A 23752-nucleotide genomic window follows, 5' to 3' on the forward strand; every position below is an offset into this window, starting at 1 on the left:
AGTCCCCCCAAGGAGTCACCTGCGAACTGTTAGACTCAAGAGAATGAGGCCACTTTGCTGCCGGGCCCCAGAGAGGGAAGCAGATTTGGTTCACTGTTATACTCAATTAATCTAAAAGAAAATGTAAGTCTGCTCAACCCAGGTCAATATTCCACAAGGCAAACAACAGGCACACAGCACAACAGCCTATTGGAAGATGTTAATTGTTCTCAGGATGAATTGCAGAATTCAGAATTGCAGTAATAGAAGGAAACTATACAAGAATAACAGAAAAACCATAAGTCCTTCTAGGAATATTATATAGGACATAAAAAAATAGTACAATAAGGTCACAATTACTCACTATTGTGTACTGCAGTCACACTACAAGTCCCTATAGGAATATTATAGGAATATGGCACCAATGGAGATAGAAAATACCATAAAGTGCAATAATGTCACTATATACTCATTATTGAGTACTGCAGACACGGGAATATCATAGGAATTTCACAGTGTGTTTTCGCCAGGGAATAGACACGCGCAGTCCTTTTCAGTGACATAAGGTCTCAAGTTTAAGTTTCTGAGCACAATGTTTGGGAAAAAAGGGGGGTTTTGCTTATATTATATACACGCACGTTCCCGGTACGCGCACAGAGACCTTGGCATGAACGGGTGGGTTGTTTCCAAACTTTTGGAGAGGCGTGGTTAGGGGCGTCACTCCAGAGCGCAGCCAAGTTGAGGATAAAATGTGGATAAGTGATGCTTTAGCGGCTTTGGTGCAAGAATCCCGAGAGAAGAAAGAACCCATCTCCATCTGATGAGAACGGAGTGAAGCGAGCGCATTGTATCTTTGACTTTTGTAATTTATATGGCAGCCAACGAGCGTCAGCGGCAGTTCACCTGAGCTCTCCAAATTCCTCTGAAGGTGGAGTTTTTTAATGTTGCAGGAGTTTTGACTCAGCCAGTTCTCTGTCAGGATCTCCACAAGCGTTTGGGCTCCATTCCAACTGACTAAAGGTAAATTATTTCCAGAGTCTACATTAAATCACACTACTCCGCTTCTACTTCAACATGCATTACTCTGTACACATTTTCAATTAGGTATTGGCTCATTGCACCAGCCTCTGTCAATATTGCAGCATGCACAGCTAATTACAAAAGTTCAACCGGTCCTGAAAGTGCATGTGTACTGACTTGTGCTACATATTGTGAAACCAGTACATTATGCATCATCTTTCTGTGCACATAAGTAGATGCTGTCCACAATGATATTACAACTGAATTACTTGATCTGCTGTGCAATTGAATAACTTTTTCAACAACTCCCTAATCTTCTCTCTCTTTTTCTGGCATTTTAGAAAAAATTGTGGTAAAAAGTTAAAGGAATTTATCAACACAGTAGTGGTTTCTTTCATTCAGACTACAACTAGTTATCCCTAGCCTGCCAGCTTACCCTTAGTGAACCCCATGAGGTTACCCATGGCACTGCACCAAACCAGCAGTGTCTGCAAGCCAACAGCTCTGCGGTCCAACACACTGTCCTCACCAAGTTCAATATTGACCCAAGTTATTCAGCAAATTTGATACAGAACACCAATTCCAAGCCCTCGCCAACGATCCTGTTTTGCTCTCTTTACTCGCTTCCTTTGCCAGCTCACGTTGTAGAAGAGAAGAGGAGTGTCTTTCTGAGCTGGCACGCACCCCATCCCGCCCCTTCCCACTCCATCTCATCCCGTCCCGTCCCAGCCGAGCTGAGAGGATCACCACCGCCACTTATCAGGATGAGGCGCGTATCCCGGGACTGGCTGAGGGGCGTGTCGCTGCTCCTGCTGCTCCAGAATGCCGTTTCCATGGTGATGCCTCCAAACTCCACAGGCTGGGAGCAGCTTCTGGACAAGTACCTGGACGAGGAGGGGGACTGGTGGGAGGCCAAGCAGAGGGGGAAGAGGGCCATCACCGACAGTGACGCTCAGCTCATCCTGGACCTTCACAACAAACTCAGAGGCCAGGTGTATCCTCCGGCTTCCAACATGGAGTACATGGTAAGGGGAAGTGTGTTGTCTGTGCATGTGTCAGCAGTGTTTCATCATTGCTGTGATCAGGTGATTGATGAGATTGACACCTATTAAGTAGTGCATTTAAGTAGACAGCACTGTACAATGCACCTTCATCCAGTTCATTTGTCTTGGAACACTTGTTAGTAAAGCTTTGACCCCATTCTGAACTCCCTAAGAGTCTTGCAGGACTGCGGGGCATATAGCTTAATGCGCTGACCCAGTCACCAGACTGGTTGGCTCTTGTCCCACTTGGCTCGCTCACAAGCATGCCTGCATCCCAGCACCTTCGCTTATGAACCCCCATACAAAACCTATACCCACGTGACTGTGGTTGTTTTGCCAGAAGAGAATTCCGCTAAGTTGCCAATGATCACATTACCGTCGCGCTTTTACACATGCAAAGAGATTTGTTTGACTTTATACTTCGCCCGTCACGTGTGTGTACAGCGCCAGATCACTTTTCACAGCGCAATTAGAATCAGAGCACGGCACCTTGGCTTGTTTTACCAGCTGCCCCCCGCACACACACACACACACACACACACACACACCAGTACTCAGTAGCCTTCTGCTAGTCAATGCTCCATAGACAGCCATCTGGAACTCTTCCAGATGTACTGCATGTGTAGGTACTGTATTCCACTGCCTGACCGCCACAGTGCATTGCCACCAACAGTACTTCGGAGGTTAAAAATCAATACAGTGTTCAGAAGGTAATGAGGTTTTATCATCCTTTCATCTCCACTTAAAGAGCTACAGAACAAAAGCCAGTATTATTCTATGGTAAAGGCAAATAAACAGTTCCTGCTGGGGGTAATTGCTGGGCTGTGTAATTGTATAATTGAGAGGTTGGACTTGAGGACCCCTTGTGGGTGTGTGTGCGTGTGTGTATGGTTTTGTATGTGTGTGTGCATGTGTGAGGTGCGGGGGTGGGGGGTGGGGGCTGCATATACGTGTGCGTGCATTTGTGTGTGTGTGTGAAAGCACTGCTCTGCCTGGCAGGCTCCTGGTTGAGGCACGCTCTAGTGGAGAAATGCTGAGCCAGCAGCGCACAGCTCCTTTCTACTGTCTCCTGTTACAGTTGGCTGGCTTTTTTAGCTTCAGGGGCACCCAGGGGTGAAATATGGAGAGGCATGCAACAAGAGGACCCGAGGTGAGAGACAGAGAGAGAAAGAGCGAGACTTAGTGAGAAAGAGATAAATAAAAATAGAGTTCTGGAAACGATAAAGCAGATTTGCAAATGGAAAGGAGAGGGACAGAGATAGATGGAGGGAGGGAGAGACAGAATAGCAAAACAGGTGTCAGAATCATTGAAAAGTAGATGAGGAGGTTGAATAAGGGCGAGGTGAGATGAAAACTGAAGGAGAGAATGAGAAGAGAAAGATGGAGACAATAGGGAGGGATGGAACCAAGAAGAGAAAATTACTTGTGAGGATAAATGCTGAAATCTGATTTATGATTCAGCGGATGTCAATATCTCTCAAGTTAGGGGGAGGGAAGTTACTGTTCAAGGGATTTGGTGCACATCATTTTGAAGAGCGCTCTCTCTCTCTCTCTCTCTCACTCTCTCTCTCTGTTCCTCTGCTTTTCCTTCTCCATGAATTGTGCTGCTGTCACCTTTCAGAAACCTCACAGCTTCACTGTACTGGAAGACTTCATAGGTGTGCTCTCCTGCTCTGCCTACACATTCATGCATGCAGTCACACACTCACACACACACACACACACACACACACGCACACACATCCTCCATACACACATACATACCCATAAGTCCATCAGTTCTGTTATTGTCCGCCGCCGCCGTATTAAACCACAACCCGACTGACCCTCTGTGGTAATCATAACAGCAACTCTCGCAGATAACATCAAGCCAAATCCCTCCCTCTCCCTCTCCCTCTTCCGTTATCTCCCCCTTTCTCTGTCTCGCCCTCTCTCTCTCTCCCCCCCCCCCCCCCCCCCTCTCTCTCTCAACCTCCCGCTCCCTTATCCCTGTGGCTCCGTTCCCATTCTGTCATTATCCAACACAGCGGCCCAAGAATTCCCCGGATAAGCATTCGCACTCCGTAGTGATCCACAAAAAGCTCCCTTCCCACCCGGCAGCCTCAGTAGGGGACAGAGGTGTTGCCTCGGACTCAACTGTTGACCCACAGATATAAACAGACAAGTGTCAGCGTTTGAAGCACTGTAAGACAAACAGATGGCATCATGGGAGAAAGGGCCGTCCCCTGCCTTGATGTTTAACTAGGCTCGGCTGGGCTCCACTTGGGTCTGAGGCGCTGGTGGTGTTTGTGGTTGTAAAGATAAAGCTGTATTGACATCTTTCTGCTCAGGATGACTCAGTTGTGCACACATGGGTTTGCAGCAGACGTTAGTCAGACATTATTTGCAAATAATTCTTTGTGTTTGTTTTTGACTCCCTGGAACACCAGATGGGTGGCGTTGCTGCATCAGAACAGTCTATCTGTCAATCTATTAGGGTTCAACCGATATGGGATTTTGAAGCTCAATACCGATTCTGATATCGAAGCTGTCGATAGCTGATATTTTGTGCCAATATTCAAAATGTGTAATTTTGACAGTTTTTATGACCGCTGTAACTGTGATTAAGTCTATACAACTAAACTTGACTTGACTTTACCCCAGACTTTATTCATGGCAGGACAATCCTCTGAAACTTAATTTAGATCATCATGGGACCCCAAAACTCTCTGTTTAAACCCATATTCATGAAATTCTTTTAGAGTTACAAACTCCTTATAGCAGGGTGACCCACACAACTGATGGTACCAATGGTATGAAAAACCTTATGGCATTGATTACTACCATTAAATTAATTTACAGTTGTTTACATTGTTGAACAATAAGATATGCAAATGAAATGAAATTTAATTGCAGGGTTTACAGACTGTTTTTATATAGCTGTGATCAGGAAGAAGCCTCCATATCGGTGGTGGACAACTTTAACTATGTTCAGCATTTAATAAAAGCCCAATATCAGCCCGATATATCGCAAAACAATATATCGATCAAACCCTACTATCTATCTACTATTTTGGATCTACACCATGACTTCATATGTTGTGTTGGTCAAACCATGTTCCTGTTATAACATGATGATGGGAAGATAATGGGATTCTCTGGTTGACAGAATCTAAACAATGGTCAGCTGCAGGGCCTCTGATATGAGTTGATGTGGGCTGGAATGCCGAGCATGAAAATGGAATAACAGCTACTGTTGCCGTGGGAACAATGCTGGTGGTTTGGATAGTGAGTTCAACAGCAACACGCACGCACGCAAACACATGTAGACACATACGGACACACTTTTCCCTCACGTCCTGTACAATATTGTTCTCTATCGATCTCTTTTTTTTCCCATTGCAAACTTTTTATACAGTGACCCATTTGCTTTCTCCTGCTTGTCTCCTCTTCTCTTCCATCCTCACTCAGGTTTCTTCTTTCATTTATCTCTGCCTTTTTTTTTTCTCAACCTCACTTTCTCCAACTCCCATATCTTTCTCCCACTTTTCACTATTTCTCTGCATGCACAATTGACTATGAACAGGAAAACTCAAACCTGCAGAGGAAGTTTACCCTGCTGTACCCTCTGGAATGCAACCAGATGACCAGGGAAGAAAAAAAAAACCCAAAAAACTCTGGCCGCAAATGAGGTGTTAAGCGAAATAAACAATGCAGTGTGCGCAGCGCTGAAAGACTTTAGCAGGGGAGGTGTTTTTCTTTACGGGCCCCAGCAGAAGTGCGGTTGGGGGGGTCTGGGTTGTGAGGCCTCCCCTGCTGCGCTCACTGTGCAAACAACAGCAGCTTGACAAGCAGGCTGCGCTATGTACCAGATTCAACAGCTCAGAAATATGTGTCTCGGTCAACACTTTCTGAGCCGCTTTCACTGCGAGTTTCGATATTTGAGGAAGATGGGATGATTTCCTAGGCTGGAAGGTTGCCGCTTGTATTTATGAAAGACGTGCTTTAAGAACAGCACAAATCATCCCTTTTTGATACAAACCATATTCAGCAACTTTCCTCTCCAAGACACTCTAACCAGAGTTTTGGTCATCGTTGGCCTGAATCCCAGCTGTGGCCACGCTCAAACTTTTTCGGAGCCATAATCATTTATTAATGGCCAACAGCAGTATGTTGACCTTGTTCCAAGCACAAAATTTCCACAGTGCTGTGGTTCACAGATCGTATGGCAATTACCACAACTCATCTGTAATGTCTTTCAGTCTGCTTATCAGTGTAAACACATTGATTATTTTTTGGTGTGGGGCTACTTGTCAAGAAAATCGAAGGGAAAAATTACGCAGTTGGAGATGAAGGTTATAATTGACTGGTTTTCTTCAGCGGTCCCGCTCTGCGGATGATGACCAGGCTTAAATATCTCCAGTGTCTCTGGTTCGGTGTCATTAGCCTGATAGCCGCTATTGGGGCAAACTGGGATAGCCGGGGCTTATTCATTTTTTACACCACTGACATGCCAAAATGAACAAATAACAAATAACCAATATTGTCATTGTTTTTGCATCTCGCTGCCAACAGAGATCATTTCTGAGCTGGGCTAGAGTTTCGTATGAACAAATAGTAGATTCTAGCAATTTTACAAACATTTTAAGTTCGCCCTGGTTTTTTCAGTCATCGCTTGGCCTTATTGTGCAAGACAGATTATAGGCTACAGTAGGCGAGGTTGCCTTAACACTGGTACACTCCATCTACACAGGTGCAGAGCCCAATGAAAAATAGACTCCACACCACCATAATACACCCCCAATGGTTTATTTGTATGACAATTATGTAACATTTCTACAAGCCTTTGTCCGGGAATCTGATATACCTCACTATGTAATCACGTCAGAGTCGGCCATTACCTCAGTGTCGTTGATTTTAACAAACAGGCCCACTCAACAGCCAGCAGGATTCCCAGAAAGAGCTGAGGAACCTGCTCGAAGAGTTAATTTGCAGCGCTGCCAGACATCCTGTCGCTAGGCAGGTGTGTGTTTCAGGAATAATGCGGAGAGCAGCAGTTGTTTCTGGGGGGACTGAAGTGGGTGACGGACGATGGAGGAGGAGGAGGTGGTGGAAGCGGGGGGGTTATTTTAGGGCCTGTTATTGGATGAGATTTCAGTGAGGGTAAGCTATGACTTCCAGGGCCCAATGTGTGAAATGTGAAAACTTCTGACACCTCCACTGGCATACTAATGCATGTGCACATACACACACACATACACACAAACACACACACACATGCACGCACACACACTAAGACACTCATACAAATCCCCTATATTAGATATCCCACACTCAAGGTGAGAGTGAAGGTGTGCAATTAAAGGAACATACAGAATCCTTCAAAAAGAATTACAGCTGGTGTTATTCTAACTTTTTTATGGAAGGACCAGAATGTAGGTCAGCAGAGAGGAAGGACACTCTTTGCATTCCCAGAAAACCCCAGAATGGGAATATGATCCCTTAGTATCCAACCAGAGCCAAACTCGTCTGAGAGGGCAATTCAGAGAGAGGTAAAACGAAACAAAGGCTTGCACCCAGACGCCTCGCCAGAGACATATGGAAGGTATTACTTAAGGAAAAACAGCCCATGCTTTTGCATTTTTTGAATAGCCCCCAATCTTTAGGGAAAACCCATCCAGGGCAGCTCAGCTGAGCAGCACTCAGAAACGCTCTCTTCACGACAACAGCAACACATCAGCATAGTTCTGCACTTAGTTTAGAGGTCAGTGTATTTTCTATTTTACCACAGTTCTATTATGACACATGCACCTCTGCAGAATAGTAACACTGGTATGTGCTTGAATAATACCCAGTCACTATTGTCAGACAGCACCATTCACAGCTGAATGATTCCTCTACAGCAGTGAATATCTCCATTTACTTAGCTACTAGGCATTCTATAACACAACTCTCTTAAGCCTCCTGACCCATTAGCAGGTATCAGCAGCTTTGCATTGCTGATTTCCAGCAATTTATCTCTTCATCCCCACTATTGGACACACACACAATCCAGAAGACAACCCCTCCAATGGTCAGTTAAGTTTAGGGCCCTGTCTAAAGCACTGTGTTTCTCCCTCTCTCCTCCTGCGCAGGTGTGGGACACAGAGTTGGAGCGTACGGCGGAGGAGTGGGCTGAGACCTGTCTGTGGGAGCATGGTCCCGCCGGCTTACTGCCCCAGATAGGACAGAACCTGGGAGCCCACTGGGGAAGGTAGATGACATGTATATAAGAAAAGTTATTACATGGCTTTGTTGAATACTCAATTCTGATCGGCCACTGAACGTATTCTGAGGTCTGTTAGTTCTAACAGGCCGCTGTTTCACATGTAATCATATCACTGCAGTTGATTACTGCAAACAAACCCTCAGCTACCCTAGGTTATAAACATGCAAGATTTTTCCAGTATTACTTATAATTTATTCAGAGAAAACTTTTGATTGCTGGTTAGAGGCTCAACGGCAATCTTACCGGATTTGTTTACTTTGCTATGGTTGCCCATGGGTGGTAGCTACAGACGTCTTTGCAGCCCTGCTGAACTTTGTTTTTTGGCTGAAGCTTGGAAATTACTTTAGCTTGTAATAAAATCATTTTAAATCAAGCCGGGGTCTGGTGTGATCCTGTCGGGGCTTATTTTGCAATAAGGACCAGCTTGCTGTACATTATCCCATATCCCTTGCATATCCTTTACCGCATATCTCTAAACACATTTTGAAGAACATTATTATAAATCCTGTGGTTTGGGGCAAAGGTAGTGTGCATATGTATATTGATTTACAGTTTACATTTATTGCAGTTGATCTTTAATAGCAGGCAGCACCTTTGCATTAAGAAGCAGACATTCTTTCATCTATTGTAAGACTTAAAGGTGCAATCTGGGGCATATATTCTTTTTGTATTATAATTATACATGCACATAGATTCTATAATGGTGGGAGTTGATAGAGGCAGATAGAAAAATAATCTCTTTGCACCCAGCAGTGGTAAGTAAGCAGGTCAGCAGCTTTAATGCATAATGCAAACTCCTACTGCAATAGAGACAGACTGCTATGTTATGTTTGGAAAATTGCAGTCATATGTACGCTTACTCATCTCTCTAGGTATCGTCCACCCACATTCCATGTGCAGGCCTGGTATGATGAGGTGAAAGATTACTCCTTCCCTTACCCTCAGGAGTGTGACCCCTACTGCCCATTCAGATGCTCTGGCCCAGTCTGCACTCATTACACACAGGTAGCTTGGATCGTACCATTTCATCAGTATGGGGATTATGAAGACTTTGTCCTTCTATGATATAAGGCTTTGTGATGAATACTACTATTTTGTGTTTGATGTTCTGTCCTGTCTCTCTGTCATCCCACATGCAGCTGGTATGGGCCACCAGCAGTCGTATTGGCTGTGCCATCAACTTGTGTTACAACATGAATGTGTGGGGGCAGATTTGGGCCAAGGCTGTCTATCTTGTCTGCAACTACTCACCAAAGTAAGCACATTTGTTGTGATGTACTTAAGTCAGTAACGAATCTGTCAGTATAATTTGCCACTGAAATGGATTGTTTTCACTTACCTGTGACTGTTACTAGTTTTATTCATTGTTTACAAGCTGTATGTGTTCTGCTCAATAAGTCCATTCTCATTTGTATGACCTGAACAGGGGAAACTGGTGGGGTCACAGCCCTTACAAACATGGAACCCCATGCTCTGCCTGTCCCCCCAGCTATGGAGGAGGCTGCAAGGACAACGTCTGCTACAAAGGTGTGTGTGCGTGTGTGTGTGTGTGTGTGTGTGAGAGAGAGAGAGAGAGCAAAATAGAGAAAAATAGAGAGAGCATGTTTTATAGATGAACATTCAGAAATCTTGAGGAAACATGTTCTTATTTGACACTGTTTTTTGTGACTCTACTTAAAGATGATGGCTCCAACATTCCTCAAGAGGAAACGGAAGAAAACAACTTCATAGAACCAGAGGCCCCCCGTACTCCGCAGAAGCCCCGGCCCCGGGCCCCCAAGCCTGAAAAACCTGAGCCTCCCAGTCTCCCCGCCCCAGCCCCCACCAAGCCCCCCACAGAGGACCTGGAAAAGAATGAAGTGGTCAACACACAGCAGATGTGTAAGCTGCCATTTAACTGTTTATTCTGGATCTAGTTTCATCTCAAAATGGGGGGTGTAGGATCTGGTTTTAGGGGTGGGAGGTGCGGAGAATAGTAGGAAGTATAGCATGGGATCCAGAGGAACAAAGTAGTTTTTCAAAATCTAGTCAAAACTTAGGAATTTGTGAATAGCTCCCCCCTTATTGTTGATCAAGCAAAAATGGATAACGAGTGTAAAAAAAAAAAAAGGCCTTGAACGGAAACGTTTTTCTTGCAATTTATCTCAAATTGCCTTGATGTTCTGCAGCTTTTATCTGTCAACTCGCTGATTAGCCCTGACAGTTTTTGAAGTGTACTTAATATTGCAAGTCACTCTTTGGAGCAGGGAGGGGAGTTCTATTTTAGCGTGATCTCCTGAGTGTGTGTTTGCTTTTGGCCGGCTGAGAAGGGTTGAGGGGTGAGAGGGGCTGGCTGTGGTTTTTAAATGGCTTCCTCTCTCCAGCGAAGGGGCCTGGGCCTGTAAGCTGAGACAGTTCCTGTAGTACTGCTGACCACCCTGAACCCTGCTGCAGGAATTCCTCTCTTTGGTTCTTAAAGCATCACAAGAATAGTCTTCACTGGGCTTCACTCAACGTTCAGAAACAAGGTGTCTGCTTCAGGACAGCCCATTGCTGCATGATGGTTCCTGTATGAGTACTCAAACGCCTAGTGTTTGTGTTTATGTGTTTCAGGTCAGCTTGTGACCTGTGACACTAAGCTACGAGATCAGTGTAAAGGAACACCATGTAATAGGTACAGTAAGGATGAAATGAGATAAGATTACCACAACAACACATAGAAGGAAAGACTTTTTCACTTCATCAGAGTTATTGGTGAAGAATGCTAATATTCTCTGATGCCTTCTGTATGCATGTACAGGTATGAGTGTCCAGCTGGATGCCTAGATGCTACAGGAAAAGTTGTTGGGACAGTGTACTATGAAATGGTGAGTACACTTTTTAGTTGATGCATAAATCCATGGGCTGAGTAATCCAAATGATGTGGGGTGACAGGGTGGACAAGTGGTTTGTGAGACTGTCCTGTAACTGGATGGGTGCAGGTTCAGTCCCTACAATGTCCTCGAGCAAGACACTGAACCCCTACCTGCTCACTTATTGTGTCAGTTAAATGCCTGCAATGTAAATGATGTTGTCAATAAAGTGGAGTTTGTTTTATCTGATTTTGCAGCAATCCAGTGTGTGCAGAGCTGGTCTACATGCTGGCGTCATAGACAATGATGGAGGATGGATGGATGTAACTAGACAAGGAAGAAAGGACTTCTTCATTAAATCCAACAAGAATGGAGTCCAGTCTCTAGGGTAAGGGCATAATATTTAGGACATTGCCACAAAATTATACCAATGAAAGAGCCATATTGGTAAAATATACTGAAAATGAACATTAACTGAAAATAATGTTGTGTCATGTGTGTGTTCTCTCTTGACAGAAAATATCAGAGTGCTAATGCCTTCGTAGTTTCCAGAGTTACAGGTTAGTCTGACAATTACATGACACTGTAATTATATAGAAAAACACAAATTGATGAGCTGTGTTGAAATTGTGTTGGTTGACATAGAGCGTTTTTCTTTCTCATAGTCAAAGCCATCACATGTGAGACCACAGTTGCACAGCTGTGTCCATACCAAAAGCCTGTAAAACATTGTCCAAGGTAGGAACCTGACTCCTTGTCTGTCTACCTGCCTGCCTGATGGTCTCTTTCATAACATAAGGCCTCATCCTCATGTCTTTTCAACTCATTACACATTTATAACTGTTCTCTTTTCAGATTATACTGCCCAAGAAACTGTATGGAAGAGAATCCTCATATATCCAGAGTAATTGGCACCAGAATATACTCTGATGTAAGTCCCTCGTTATGAACTTGAATGGGTAAAACCTATTTACCCATTAGAGTTATCTCATTTGTCCCATTGACGCAGAGACAGTGGAGTGGTCACACAACTGAATCAACATCTCTCAAGCTTTCCCTTTTCTATTGCATGCCTCTGCAGAAGTCCAGTGTATGCCGGGCAGCGGTCCACGCTGGAGTGATCAGGAGTGATGTGGGTGGTTACATCGACGTGATGCCGGTGGACAAGCGGAAACAGTACATTGCCTCGTACCAAAACGGCATTTTCTCCGAGAGGTACGGGATGGCGCGTGGCTAATCCACTAGTAGCTAAGCTGACCCGAGTGGCTAGCGTGCGTCAGCAGCACGTTTAACTAAACCCTCAGGGAAAAATAGAGAGAAAGAACCCCCCCAGAAAGAAAATAGTTAGAGTAAAATGCTATTGTAGCCTGAAATGAAATGCACAGTGAGTTGGGACTTTGCAATGTGCATTTTAGGGGATTTTCATTCATATTGGATGAACAGTTAATGAACTATAGCCATTTTTTCAGTTTTATTTTTATTGTTTTCAGAGTAAATTAGAAAACAATAACAACAGTGTGATGCAGAAAATTCACATTCAAAATTCATTCATTCCCCACCCACCACCCCGATAGTAACAGCAAAGGAGACACTTTAAGCCTTATAATAACAGTTATAGCAATAATAATAATATAGAATCCTCAATGGCAATGAAAGAGACAAAATAAATGCAAATGAAAATAGAAATAAAAAAAATAAAATAAAACAGGACATCTCTGGTATACTGTCATGGAAACTGGGAGAGTAATGGGTATGTCAGAAGTCTAATTTAAAACTTGGGAGGAAAGTAAAGGGCTGATCTCACTAGAGTTTAGTGAAGAGGCGCGAGAAATAAATGGCTCACAGGTAGAGAGAAATTTATCCACTCTGCCCTCCCTTGTGTACCTAATCTTTTCAAGATGCAGGCAGTTCATTAGATCTCTCATCCAATGTATACGGGAGGGTAGATTAGCACGCTTCCAGTTTATAAGAATTAATTGCTTAGCAATTAGAGTAGAGAAGATGAGCATGCCCTTATGTAGATGAAAAAGGTCTGCCAGAAAGAATGCAGAGCAGAGAAAAGCCAAAACATATGCATTAAGGACGCAGGGGCCTATCACTAAGGGGATCAATATCAGGTTTAATTTTAGACAGCTTAAGCTTGGTCCAATAGATACGGGGTGGATGAACTTAAGTTGGATAAGGTTGTGGCGGGCACAGATGGAGGATGAATGGATTCTGTCTAAGACCTCTTCCTATTTTTCTTCTTGAAACACATAGTTCAAGTCAGTCTCCCACTGCTGTCTCACCAAGCACACTGGGGAAGGCACGAAATGTAAAATCAGGTCATGCAGAATAGAGACGACTCCTTGCATGGACACCTCTAGAACACTGGCATTTTAGGTGGAAGTTGTGAGAATTGTACGAATGTTTTTCTCATGAAATAACGCATTTGAAAATATCTGAAAAGGTGAGTGTTAGGCAGACTAAATTTAAGTGATAATTGGGAGGAGGCAAATATGTTATCTATATATAGGTCTTCAAATTACTTGATTCCCCCTCTAGACCATATCTCTAATACATTATCATGTAAGAAATGAGGGAAAGCCAGATTGTTATTGCAAGGAGAGTGTATAGGAATTCATTGCAACCCAAAATTGTCCTGCGAACTGTCTCCGGATACAGAGTGGGTTCTTACTTACATAGGAGGGAGACAATGACAGTGGGGATCATAACAGGGCAGATAGAGATAAGGGTTTACAAGAGGCTTCCGCCATCTGCACCCATGCAGGGACCCAATCACTGCAGCCATAGTGACCATGGGGCCAATATAAGATGCTGTAAAAAATATTTGCAGCCCAGTAATACACCTGGAAATCAGGGAGGGATAAGCTTCCTGAAGGTTTTGACCTTTGTAGGAGTTTTTTGGATTCTAATTGGACCTTTGTTCCATATAAAGGAAGACATAGCTTGATCTATTGCTTTAAAAAAGGAGGATGGAAACTGGGGCGGTTTGAAAAAAGATAAAGAAACTTAGGTAACACATTCATCTTCACAGAGTTAATACGACTAGTCAGAGACAATGGGAGACAAGTTCAGTGTGCAAAGTTGTGTTTAGTGCACTCTAGTGCTGGGATGAAGTCCTTTTAATATAAATCAGCAAACCTCCATCTGATGGTGATCCCAAGGTACTTAAATTCACTTAATGCCCTTCGGCTGACCGCTGATTACGCTTATACCCAGCACCAAACTGGTTTATAAGATGACCTGGGGCAGGGAAGTAGCAGGGTTCGTAAATAAAAAGTACTACATCGTCGGCATAAAGAGATATTTTTTGTTCCAAACCCCCCTGATACAATGTCACCGGCATCTATTGCCTATTGGCGAGGTGCTCTATAGCTAAAACAAAGAGGAGGGGCAAGAGAGGACACCCCTGTCTAGTCCCACATTCAAACACAAAGTAGTTAGAAGAGGCATCATTGGTCCGTATATAGGCTAGTGGAAAAGTGTATAGATGCCTAACCCAGGTAAAAAAAAGCTTTCACCAAATCCAAATCTATGCAGAGTGTAAAAGTGGTTGTCCCATTCTACATGGTCAGAGATGAATGAATAATGTTTAACACCAGTTTAATATTGGGCTGCTCTATTTTTAATGAAGCCTGTTTGGTCCGTGTGAGTTATTTCTGGCAGGCACCAAACTATGAGCCAAGATTTTAGCAGGGACTTTGGCATCTGTGGGGTAAAGACTTATGGGCCTAAAGCTACCACAGTCAAGTGGGTCTTTGTCACTGTAGCCATTTTTTTTCATGGTCCTCCATTTCAAGGTGCCAAAAGCATTTTGACAGATGAAGAATATATTGAAAGTTTTGATTCAAGATTATGTCCAAGTAATCATTTTTAGTGTGTAGTTCAAAATTCTTCCTACGCAATGAATTCTCAAAGTTTGAAGGAGAATGAAATGGGATATGATTCCTGTTCACAGAGAAGGGAGTTTGTGGTCACTTAGAAAAAGACTTTGCCTGTGAGGCTGACCCTAATAAAGTGAGAGCATGTGTCGAATCCGGCTGTACCAGTTTCTAACAGCATTAAAGGTATAGGTTTGTACCAGCCTCTGTTTAAAGGCTAAAAGTGACCCACATATTGTGTAGTCTGTTCCAGTTTTTTATGTACAGTAAATTTCACTGACTTTGGACTGTCCTGCAGAAAGACTGTTGTTAACATGACCTGTGTAGAGGACAGAGGGACTACCCATGCACGTGCCCCCCCCCCTGTCCTCTTTCTTTCTCTCTCCTCTCTCTGTCTCTTCCCTTGTCTCTCTCCACTACATTTATCTTTGTCACACTGCTGAGATGCCTGACGTCTGTTAGTATCTGCCTGTCATTTATCCGTCTCCTTTAACTTCACATCGCGTCTGTCTTTGTTGGAAGTCCCTTGTGTTTGTGTTAAACACAATCCAGCCCCTATCTGTTTGTGTCCTATCTGTCATCAGAGTGTTTGGCTACATACTGATGTGGACATTTCGCTGTAAAACCTGCAGAAGTCTATCTGTTTGTGTGTGTCTGTCATCTGCGTGTCTCTGTAAAAGGCTGGGACATGTTCTGTATCTGACACATGCCGCACACAGACTGACTCTCTCTTGTTTTGTTCCCTGCAGTCTCCAGAACCCTCCTGGTGGGAAGGCTTTCCGGGTGTTCGCTGTGATTTGAGTGCCCCAGAGGGCGGCTTCACCAAACAAAACGCGCACTTGGGCTGTTGAATAGGCGGCAATCAAGCCCTGTTGTCAAACTCAATGACTGAAATGTTTCTGGCTTTGCTACACTCCGGGGGTCAGAGGTCGTCTCCATGACGGCGTAAACCGAGCAACGAAAACTTGACACAAAAACACACACGATGAGAAAATGTCAGCACTCGCTCACATGGAGTTATGTTTTCATTTTGTCATCCTAGTGGGAAATGGTTCTTTTTATATACTGTAAATAGTTCAGAATGGTTTGCTAATATTTTGTTGTACATATTTGTCAATAGTATCTCTCTTGTTTTGTTTTTGTGCCATTGTCTTGCCTAACAAATAGTTGTCTACAAGTATTGATTATAGAAAGCCTATGATATAGCAATATAACGGCACTTAAGGATGAATCTATTATTTTTTATTGTCAATGTTTGTGAGAATGTCTCATTTGACAGTCTCAAGTCCGGCACATTGTTACTGGTGCTCTGGGAAAGTGTCTTATCATATTTCTAAATAACATAGGGGAACAGATTGTTATGCATTTATTTTTATATGATTGTGTTTTATATCAGTATGATTTGTAAAGGAATGCTGCTATGTGTTTTTTTTATATATATATATATTGTTATTGTTATTCCCAGTTTGATGTGTTTGGGTTTTTTTTTTTCCAGATAATGTGGTTTGGTTAAAACTCCCTGCAGGTCAGGAAGTACACACATCCCTCAGAGTTGTCATTACAAAACCCTATGTGCCAGACTTCATCATGCATCTGATTTTACTGGATGTCTGTATCCCAATGCTGTTTTTAGGTTATATAGATCCATCTCCATTTGATACTGCTAAAGAAAAACAATACTGCACAACAGTTTATTACAGCTGGATGACATAATATATGCTTTGTTTTACACTCATGTATTGGCTTCTACACTATAAGCACCCTTCTCTCAGCTACTGAGCATATGCTTATATTGGAAAAACAATGTCATATTTCCTATCAGTGTGCTCACATTGAATATATAGCATTATGTGGAGTGTTATATGGGAATGGTGATACAGTAAAGCAACAAATGTGCCTATTCATAGTTTGTATCAGCTCTCAGCTTTCTATCAAGGTGCTCTCCTCATGGACAATGAATTGTATTGTTGTCTCTGTTGCAGTACATATATTTTCCCTACCTCAGTTTGTTAGGAAAAGTTCATTTTGCAATAAAATATTACAACCACAGTTCTCTCTCAGGTGTTTCTACCCACAGAACAGAAAGAGTTAACATTTCCTGTATGTTGAAATCTGTCCTGCATTGCTAAATATGTTACTCAAGGTAATGTGCAGTGCCATTTTTGAAATTTACAGCTATACTGTAATGACTGTGGCACTAATGCATACTGGTGGGGGGGGAGTCCATTTGATATTTCCCAGATGCATCGTCAAAAGGGTTTTCACACTGGTTTTATTATTAGACGTCATAGTCAAGACCTGATGTTTTGTCACTCTACATGCCTGGTGACAGGGTTAGGGCTAGTCATTGTGAAACATTACTATGAATACTTCTGTTGAAAAGCACTGGTGTTGCATTGCAGATCTGTTTGCCCCTATCTTATCCAGCCGTTCCCTCTCTCCATCTTTCACCCATGCTACAAATATCAAGCCATCGCTAACATTAAAAAAAAAGTTAAACACAAAGAGTCCCAAAATTGCCAGTAATTCCATAAAATGCAGAATTAATTTTAGAATTTCACAAATGTCTGCTTCAGACTAAGTTTACTATTGGATTTCCTACTGAATATTTGTGGTGGTGGTGGTAGTGGGGCAGTGCATGCCTTTCTTGAAGCTTTCTTATAATTAGCATGATAACTCAGACACGTGTTTACTTTCACCTCAAGCATAGTCAGGGAATCTGGGTTGAAACGTAAACTCTTGAAAAAGAACCTGACAATAAGTTCTTGAGAATCTGGTGAAGTTTATGAGTTGCAGACTTTTTGAAGAAGTTTCCTCTTAATAATAATTGTCTGCATATGAAAAATAACTACTTTATTGAATGGAATGTACGGTGAACTGAATCTATCTTAAGCTGGCCAAATACTTTTGGCACTCTGAAATAGGGGAACCATCTACACAAAAGGCTGTGGTTCTTGAACAGTTCATCTGATATGGCTCATAATACTCTCATATTGAAGCTGGCAATCTGCATTAAAACCTCATAGTCAACGAGTCATTTCACATTGCACTAACCCAGAGTGATAAGACCGCGGAGCCAAAATATCAAACAACAGTGTTGCTGTCATAATACTTCAGGGGGTCACTGAAGCGGTAGGTTCTGTGGGCTAGATGAGGGAACAGTTTCACAACTGAACCCGATCCCCCACACTTCCAGGTCCAGCGCTCCAGTTGTGGGAGAGCACCACACTACTAATGTGGAAATCTCTCAGGATGTGCTACCACCCCCCAACATCCCTACCCCGTTGTTCATTCATACCTTGGAGAGCGGAAGCGTTTGATTTTATACCCCAGCTTCCCCCTTAGAGCCGGTCACAAGGGAGTGGAGTCGTCACTCCTCATTTGCCTCTGAGCAGCAATGGAGCGAAATGACCAATCCATAATGGGTTCCACCATATCCATGTCCGACAGTGTTACGATGTCTGGAGGGCTGCAATGAGTTGTGACTCAAGCTGCCAGTCTTAGTTATGGTCCAGAAGAGTGCAACCAAATCCTACATGATGGGTTGAATTTACAATGTGTTGAATACACAGCTACTGGCCCAGTAACACCAAGGTGACACAATATAAATGGAATCTTTTCAAATGGCTTTTTCGTAAATGTTTTACAGGTGGCAATGGGTGGAAATAGTAATTAGAGAGTGACGGATGTTATTGCACACGTGGGAGAGTACATGCTTCATGCTTCATACTGAGCAAAGCACGGCGACACATTGACCCTCACAATATATGTAAAACCACTTAGTTAAGTCCCTGTTGGCTGTGAACCAAGTGAAAAGGGAGACAAACAAAGACTGGCATTGTGTGTGTGTGTGTGTGTGTGTGTGTGTGTGCATATCTGTGTCTGATGGAGGTCAATGGTGTGATGGAGGTCAAAAGATCTTTCTATATTGGCAGCTTCTATTACTTCAATATTACTGTGCAATTGTCCAACAACTGTTAAAGGGCACTGTGCATGAAAAACAAAAACACCTTGTTCAAATACTCACACACACGTGCACGTGCATGTGCATGTGTATGTGCACACACACACACATGCACATATTCCTTCATGCACTCACACTGTTTCTGTGATGTTTGCATTAAAGCCTCTCACTTGTGATAGGCTGAACTCTGCAGGAGAAGGAGCTGTGGAGTGATTGATAAGGCATCCGTGTACACTCAGGTCTTGTGAGAGAAAAGAGAGGCATACATCAGACAGATGTCAAAATTCACAGCAGGGTGCGGTGATAGGTGGCTTTTTGAGGCCCTGAAGAGTGAAAGGGCAGAGGATGAGAGGGATAGTGAAAGGGAGGGGGGGGGGGGGGGGGGGGGGGGGGGGGGAACAAGAGAGAACCTGAAGGCCAAAGACAAGAGCAGAAGGTATTGATTCTCTGACACCTTCATAACAATGACACATTGGGACACGTCCTCAGCTCCCACTTTTTTCACCTTCTCTTAACCTAAGTTTTTAGAAACAATAAAACAATTCAGGTTTCATAAAATAAAGCTTTGTAAGATATCTTGCATCCGTTTTGTGGTTGAGCAGTTTTAAAACCATGTCAAATATCGTAAGTAAAGATGCTGCATGGCTTCAAATACAATTAAGTACGAAGTGGTGCAACGCATCAGTTGATAGAGAAAGATTGTTGTCTGCCCTGACATGTGAACCACCAGACAGACAAGGGTGCATTAGGAGCAAACTGACAGACAGACAGACAGCCACGGGCCCATTAGGACCGAGGAGACGGAGCGCCGCGAAGACAGATGGGATGAAAGACAAGCTCGCAGCTAGCAGGGTCTGCATGGTGCCACCAGTGTTTTCAGACTGTCGTTTAAAATAAGGAAGGCCATTAATAACCTCCTCACTCTGCTCTGCTCAGCTGCAGTCTGGCGCTTCGCGCAGGGCTAAATGTGGCGCTGCATGGCAGCAGACTGGCAGACTGTGTCAAAGAGACCATATATACCTGAGAAGAGAGGGGTAGAGAGAGAGAGAAAGAAAGAGAAAGAGAGAGACAGACAGAGACAGAAAGTTTGTGTGAGCTTCTGCGTTTGTCTGCACTGCATATGTGTGTAAGCGCTGTATATTTGGGTTTAATTGTATTACTCATGTTGGATAGCGTTCTTTTCACTTACTCACCTGTTTGTTTATGTGCTATGTCTATGCCGCCTGTCCTACTATGGTTGGATGTGAATCAGATAGCAGTGATGCAGTCAGAGGAGCCGTCAGCACCGAGGTGAAAAGTTATGGTTGCCAGTGGTAATGACTGTGTTCCTTCTTGTCAAACCTTTACTTTGGCAGATGAACAAAACATAAAATCTGACAGGGAGTGGGTTTTTTCCCCTCATGATCCAAAAATATTACATGTACATAGCCACACTGTGAATGTGTTTTTGCAAAGATGGAGTGGGTACTTTGGTGGAGAAAAAATAAGCTTTTCCTGAGTGGCAAGGTGACTCATATAATTATTGAGTTATTTTAGGCCTTTATGCTTTTTAAACAAACCTCTGACAAATCTTAGACATTTGATTTATAATAACCATTCATTACCAACTGGCTCTCCTTTGACCAACCCGCCCAACTATTTGACTGAAATTATCCTTAAAAGCTATAGCGTGCATTCAGATTGCTCCTCCAGTCCAGTCAGTGAATTCTATTGAAATACTAGATATTTAAATTGATACGTGGAATGTGCCAATCAGGGAACAATGAATGGATCCATGGATGTGTCTATCTCTGCTTGAAGATTTGATGTATATGTTGTGCATGTGTTTTCTTGCATGTGGTCACGTGGGCCGCTGTTTTTCCTGGAAAAGCAAATTATTCCACCTTGAAACAATCAAACCCCATTCAAAAAGGGTTGCCTGTAAAACGGTCTACAGTAGGTACCATCACACCATAAACCACAAGCATTGTATGTTGAGAATATCTGGAAAACTGTTCAAGACGTCACAACATGCAGAGCAACACGTGCCACAGTTACATGGTTCCCATATTGGACTATTATGTTGAGGTGTGAGCAATGTGACCTAATACTGTCAGACCAAAGGTTACTTTCACGTGAATGGCTATGGACCTTGCTGGTATAATCTGTAATGTGAGCCTTAGTGGTGCATATCGAATCCTGGAACAAAATAGTGCCATCTGAGAGTGCTGAAGTTACAGCAGCCTACATGTTGTCAACAAGTCAGACTTGGCCAATGTGCTCTACCAGGTTAATTGCAGGAGGCTTTAACAGATCAAATACTCTCTCTGCTTTCCAGTCCAAGACAAATAAATTAGGCTTTTGCTGTGCTACCAGGAGAAAAGGTTCCTTTGTTTGACAGAAAATAAAGAAAATAGGAGCTGTTGCTCCCGCAAGCTTATTTCCTTTATGTATACCCAGGTGAGTAGAGCACAGGATAAGGAACATCTGGCGAAGTTACGCTTTAAAGATTAAACTATACTCAATACTGTATATCTATGCTTTTACATATTACTCATTGCACAAGTCCATGATCACACATGCATGCTGCTTCTTTTATAAAACCTAACCTTTGCGCACGCAAGACACTAACACCAACATTTGCTCCTCCAGCCTGTATAAATGAGTGTCAGTGAAGCCGTTTTATGCTCTGGATGCAGATGTGGGCCACATGTAAAAGCCTTCCTAAAACAAGCACTGTGGAATAGGGAAAGCCATGCTTACAGTACCTCTCCAGGAGAGGCTGGCTGCCTACCAGGCTGCACTGGTGTTAGATCTGCCCCGCAGAATGAATAATGACAACTCCTCATCATATCTAGACTCATCAAAAAAGCCAATTCAGATCTCTGCAATGGAGGAATGGAAGGCTTGTAGCGTGGACCAATTTTTTAAAAAGCCTTCTAGTACTACTTAGGTCTAACATCATCTTATGGACTCTTATGGAGATGTTTGTGCCACAGTACTTTTTGACCTTTTGGTCTTAATCGGGACTTTATCCATATCTTTCATTCAATATATTCTTACAAGTGAGTTTTGTTGTTCTTGTACTTGAGGTGATTCTCTTACTGAGAACGACCCAAGTCATTCAAAAAATTACAGTATCCCCTGAGATCACTAGATACACCAGAAGATAGATGTTTTAAAGTAGCATGACTTTTAGGGTGCAGCCTCTGAATGGGCAGGCAAAAGAGATAAAGAAGAAAGAGTCCAGCAAGCTGGGAGTGGAACAGAACCTTTCCTGTCTCTCCTGCTTTCAGATGTGGGTCAGCTGAGATTGTGATGATAATAACGATAATAACAATACTACATCTTGGGAACTTGGCGTCAGTTCTCACACACAGAGCCATGGATAATAAAGGAAATGGCTTGGGTTTCAAAGAAACCCTGGCTATCCAAAGGCACAATCAGGAGGGCCTGCATGTAGAACAAACACTTGTTTGCAGGGGAAAGAAAAATAAATGTTGAGTAAGACTTGGGACAGAATATAAGATGCCTGGCAAGACAACAAGGAACAGTCTGCGGAGCTAGATGCAGTTGCGTATCGTGCCCAAACAATAAGGCCATGCATGGCAGATGGGCACACACACTCCTTTGCAGTCAGTCATAATAGAAGGAAGAAGGAAGTGAGAGTCTTGGGCCAAGACCTAGAGGGCTCAAGGATAGTGCAAGAAGAAAAAAAGATAAATCATAAAACTAGAGTCCATAGTAAACTACATCAAAAGGAATCTCAAAATAAGTTTGTTTTCAAGTTTTTGTGTGAGTCAGCAAAAATTATTCTTTTTGTAGCTGCCTCCAACACATGGAACAGGAGACAAACTTTTGACCAATGGGCGAGATACCAAACACGATTCTGTGACAGAAGTGTGCTACTGTATTTATATTGGGATCATGGTCAGGGAGCACAGAGTGCAAAATATAAAGAGCTGCGACGAATCAGGCGCCGGCGATGGGCCGCAAACTCATGAAGGAGGCTGTCCCTGGACTCTGACGTCATCACTGACCTTTCAGTATTTACAGAAGAGGTTTGATTTCCACTCTTTTTCCATGCTCACACATGAGTCGTTGTGGAGCGGGCCCTGGAGGTAAAAGAGTAGCTTTGTCCCGGCCTGGACGGTGAGCACTGGAGCCATGTGCTTCTGCCAAGCCAAAAGAAGGGCCCACAAGCCATGGCCATTGAGAAAAGCACAGGCATCACCTGTTTTATATTAAATCTGTCAGATTAAATAAGGAAGCCAATAACCTGCAGTACTCAAGGTGCAGTTTTAGCCAAATGTGACCCTCTGCTCCACTGATCTCGCTTGTTAAAACTGTTTTCAAACCCAAGAGAGGGACAGAAATTCACCAAGAATCTGCACCTGACCAACTGATGGACTGTTGTGCTAAATGAGGTGCATGATTGATCAAGAGAAGAAGACGTCCTCCTGGGGGTTTCAGGACCAAGCCTGCATCAACAGTCAACACCACCGAGCAATTTGGCTTCTATTTTGGGTAGTGTGGTTTGTGTAGATTTTAGACTGAATAAATATCGCAAAAGACCTAACCTGTACCTGACTACATTTTGTTTCATGCATCAATATCAACTTGAAGTTTCTTACACAGATTGTATGCTGCTCATTCCTCACCTTATGCAGTCATATAACATGGACGACAACCTGCTTATCATACAGAAGAAACACAAAGCCATTTAAACTGCCCTTTCATAGTACTCCTTGTGCACCTCCACAGTGAGACGCAGTAGGCAATATTGCCCTCTACAGGGCATACAT

General features: G+C 43.2%; 1 protein-coding gene across 1 annotated transcript; it reads left to right on the forward strand.

The window, feature by feature from the left end:
• Window positions 1-1763: 1763 nt before the first annotated feature.
• On the forward strand, window positions 1764-17047 carry LOC139922418 (cysteine-rich secretory protein LCCL domain-containing 1-like). Its single transcript, XM_071912937.2, has 14 exons — window positions 1764-2024; window positions 8156-8274; window positions 9162-9294; window positions 9429-9544; window positions 9716-9816; window positions 9970-10170; window positions 10882-10942; window positions 11069-11135; window positions 11378-11508; window positions 11637-11680; window positions 11786-11858; window positions 11976-12051; window positions 12202-12335; window positions 15754-17047. Exons 1-14 carry the CDS (start codon window positions 1764-1766, stop codon window positions 15803-15805), a joined length of 1569 nt encoding a protein of 522 aa, XP_071769038.1. The 3' UTR covers window positions 15806-17047.
• The last annotated feature ends 6705 nt before the right edge of the window (window positions 17048-23752 follow it).

The sequence above is a fragment of the Centroberyx gerrardi genome, chromosome 22 (genome assembly GCF_048128805.1).
Source record: "Centroberyx gerrardi isolate f3 chromosome 22, fCenGer3.hap1.cur.20231027, whole genome shotgun sequence".
NCBI lineage: Eukaryota > Metazoa > Chordata > Actinopteri > Beryciformes > Berycidae > Centroberyx > Centroberyx gerrardi.

Coding starts and splice junctions, on each gene's coding strand:
- LOC139922418 (XM_071912937.2), top strand. CDS start 1,764: ATGAGGCGCGTATCCCGGGACTGGCTGAGGGGCGTGTCGCTGCTCCTG. Junction 2,025..8,155: donor CTTCCAACATGGAGTACATG/GTAAGGGGAAGT, acceptor CCTCCTGCGCAG/GTGTGGGACACAGAGTTGGA. Junction 11,681..11,785: donor CGTAGTTTCCAGAGTTACAG/GTTAGTCTGACA, acceptor TCTTTCTCATAG/TCAAAGCCATCACATGTGAG.